We start from the raw sequence: 1,381 nt of genomic DNA on the forward strand, positions 1-1,381 counted from the left end.
ACGCGGGGCCTCAGGGCCCCGGCTGCTTTGGGCCGGGGCTGGGGCCGACCTCCCGGGGCCGCGGGGCCGGTTCCCGCTCGTCCTCCTGGGGAGGCCGGGCGGGGGCAGCTCTGCCCTCTGTCCCTCACTGCACCGTCGCGCCGGAGTCACAGCCGGCGCAGGAAGTGGCCCTGACCTCCGGGCGCGACCCCAGGTCGGCCCGGCCCACCCGGGGGGCGGAGGCAGAAGGTTCCGGGTTCGAGGCCAGCCCAGGGAGCCCCAGCCCCAAGGAAGAAAAGAAGGAAAGGACGATGTGCCGGGGAACAGGCGACGCCGGCGGCGCCCGACTGACCAGCCCGCGCGCCCTGGAGGGAAACTGAGGCTGAGACTGCACAGATGCGCATCCTGCCCCCAACCACAGAGTTGGGACGAAGCCGGCCCCGCCGCCCGCAGACCCCGCCCTGAGCCCCGCCAAGCCCCGGGCCGGGACGCTCCGCGCCGCGAACCCCGCGCCGGCCCCCCGAGTCCCGCTCCCCGGCTCCGCTCCCGCCCGCGGCCACTCACCACGCGACGTCCCGCCTCTGAGGCTCCCGGGAGCGGTCAGAAAGTTTTCACCTGGACCGAGCCCCCGCCTCCCGCCGGCTCCTTCCTTCCTGCAGCCCTCCCACCTCCTGCCCGCCCTCGCCGCCCGCGGGCCTCCTTCCAGCCGCGCCGCGGAGCTCCGAGTCCCGGACTGGCTTACCGCGCCACGCCCCCGGCCCACCCACTCCATGCTGTCTCCCTACGGCCCTGCCCCGAAAGCCCCGCCCCTCTCATAGACTCGCACGCCGCGCCACGCCCCGGACACGCCCACTCCCTGCTGATTCCCTACAGCCCTGGCCTGTAAGCCCCGCCCATCTTTCTGGACCTGCGCGCCCCGCCCCGCCCCGCGTCCCGCCCACTCCATGCAGTCTTCCTACAGCCCTGGCCCGTAAGCCCCGCTCCTCTGGTCGAATCGCTCACCGCGCCACGCCCACGGCAACGACCACTCCCTGTGGTTTTCCCGGAGCCCTGGCCCTTAAGTCCCGCCCCTCTCCTAGACACGCTCGTCACGCCCCCAGCCACGCCCACTCTATCTTCTGGCAGCCCCTGGTTCGTAAGCTCGGCCCACTGGCCGTTCAGGCCACGCCCGCCAGGGGCTGTACCCAATCCAAGCCTCGGCCCGCCCTCTCCCGGCCACGCCCCTCCCTCTCCAGTCTGCCGCGCGAGCCCGAGCCCCTCACCTGCCCGCCCGAGGTACCGGCTGTGCGGAGCGCCTGAGGCCGGTGGGACCGGCGGGTCCTCCTCCACGGGGCCGCAGGCATTCCCGGCCCCCAACCTGCCTACATCCCGGCCCCGCTGGGTGCGGGCTGGGCGCGTGCGG

General features: G+C 74.4%; 2 protein-coding genes across 2 annotated transcripts in view; one reads left to right on the plus strand and one right to left on the minus strand.

Annotated features, from left to right (window-relative positions):
- The window catches only part of Jak3 (Janus kinase 3), a 26,290-nt gene extending 25,493 nt beyond the window's left edge, over nt 1-797 (plus strand). Inside the window, exon 23 of the mRNA XM_013028334.1 lies at nt 401-797. Coding sequence (XP_012883788.1) covers nt 401-797 — 397 coding nt within the window. The remainder of the gene's footprint in view (nt 1-400) is intronic.
- A 339-nt stretch (nt 798-1,136) lies between these two features.
- The window catches only part of Fcho1 (FCH domain only 1), a 14,648-nt gene continuing 14,403 nt past the window's right edge, over nt 1,137-1,381 (minus strand). The window contains 1 exon segment of the mRNA XM_013028335.1: nt 1,137-1,299. Coding sequence (XP_012883789.1) covers nt 1,137-1,299 — 163 coding nt within the window.

The sequence above is a fragment of the Dipodomys ordii genome, unplaced genomic scaffold (assembly GCF_000151885.1).
Source record: "Dipodomys ordii isolate 6190 unplaced genomic scaffold, Dord_2.0 Scaffold108, whole genome shotgun sequence".
NCBI lineage: Eukaryota > Metazoa > Chordata > Mammalia > Rodentia > Heteromyidae > Dipodomys > Dipodomys ordii.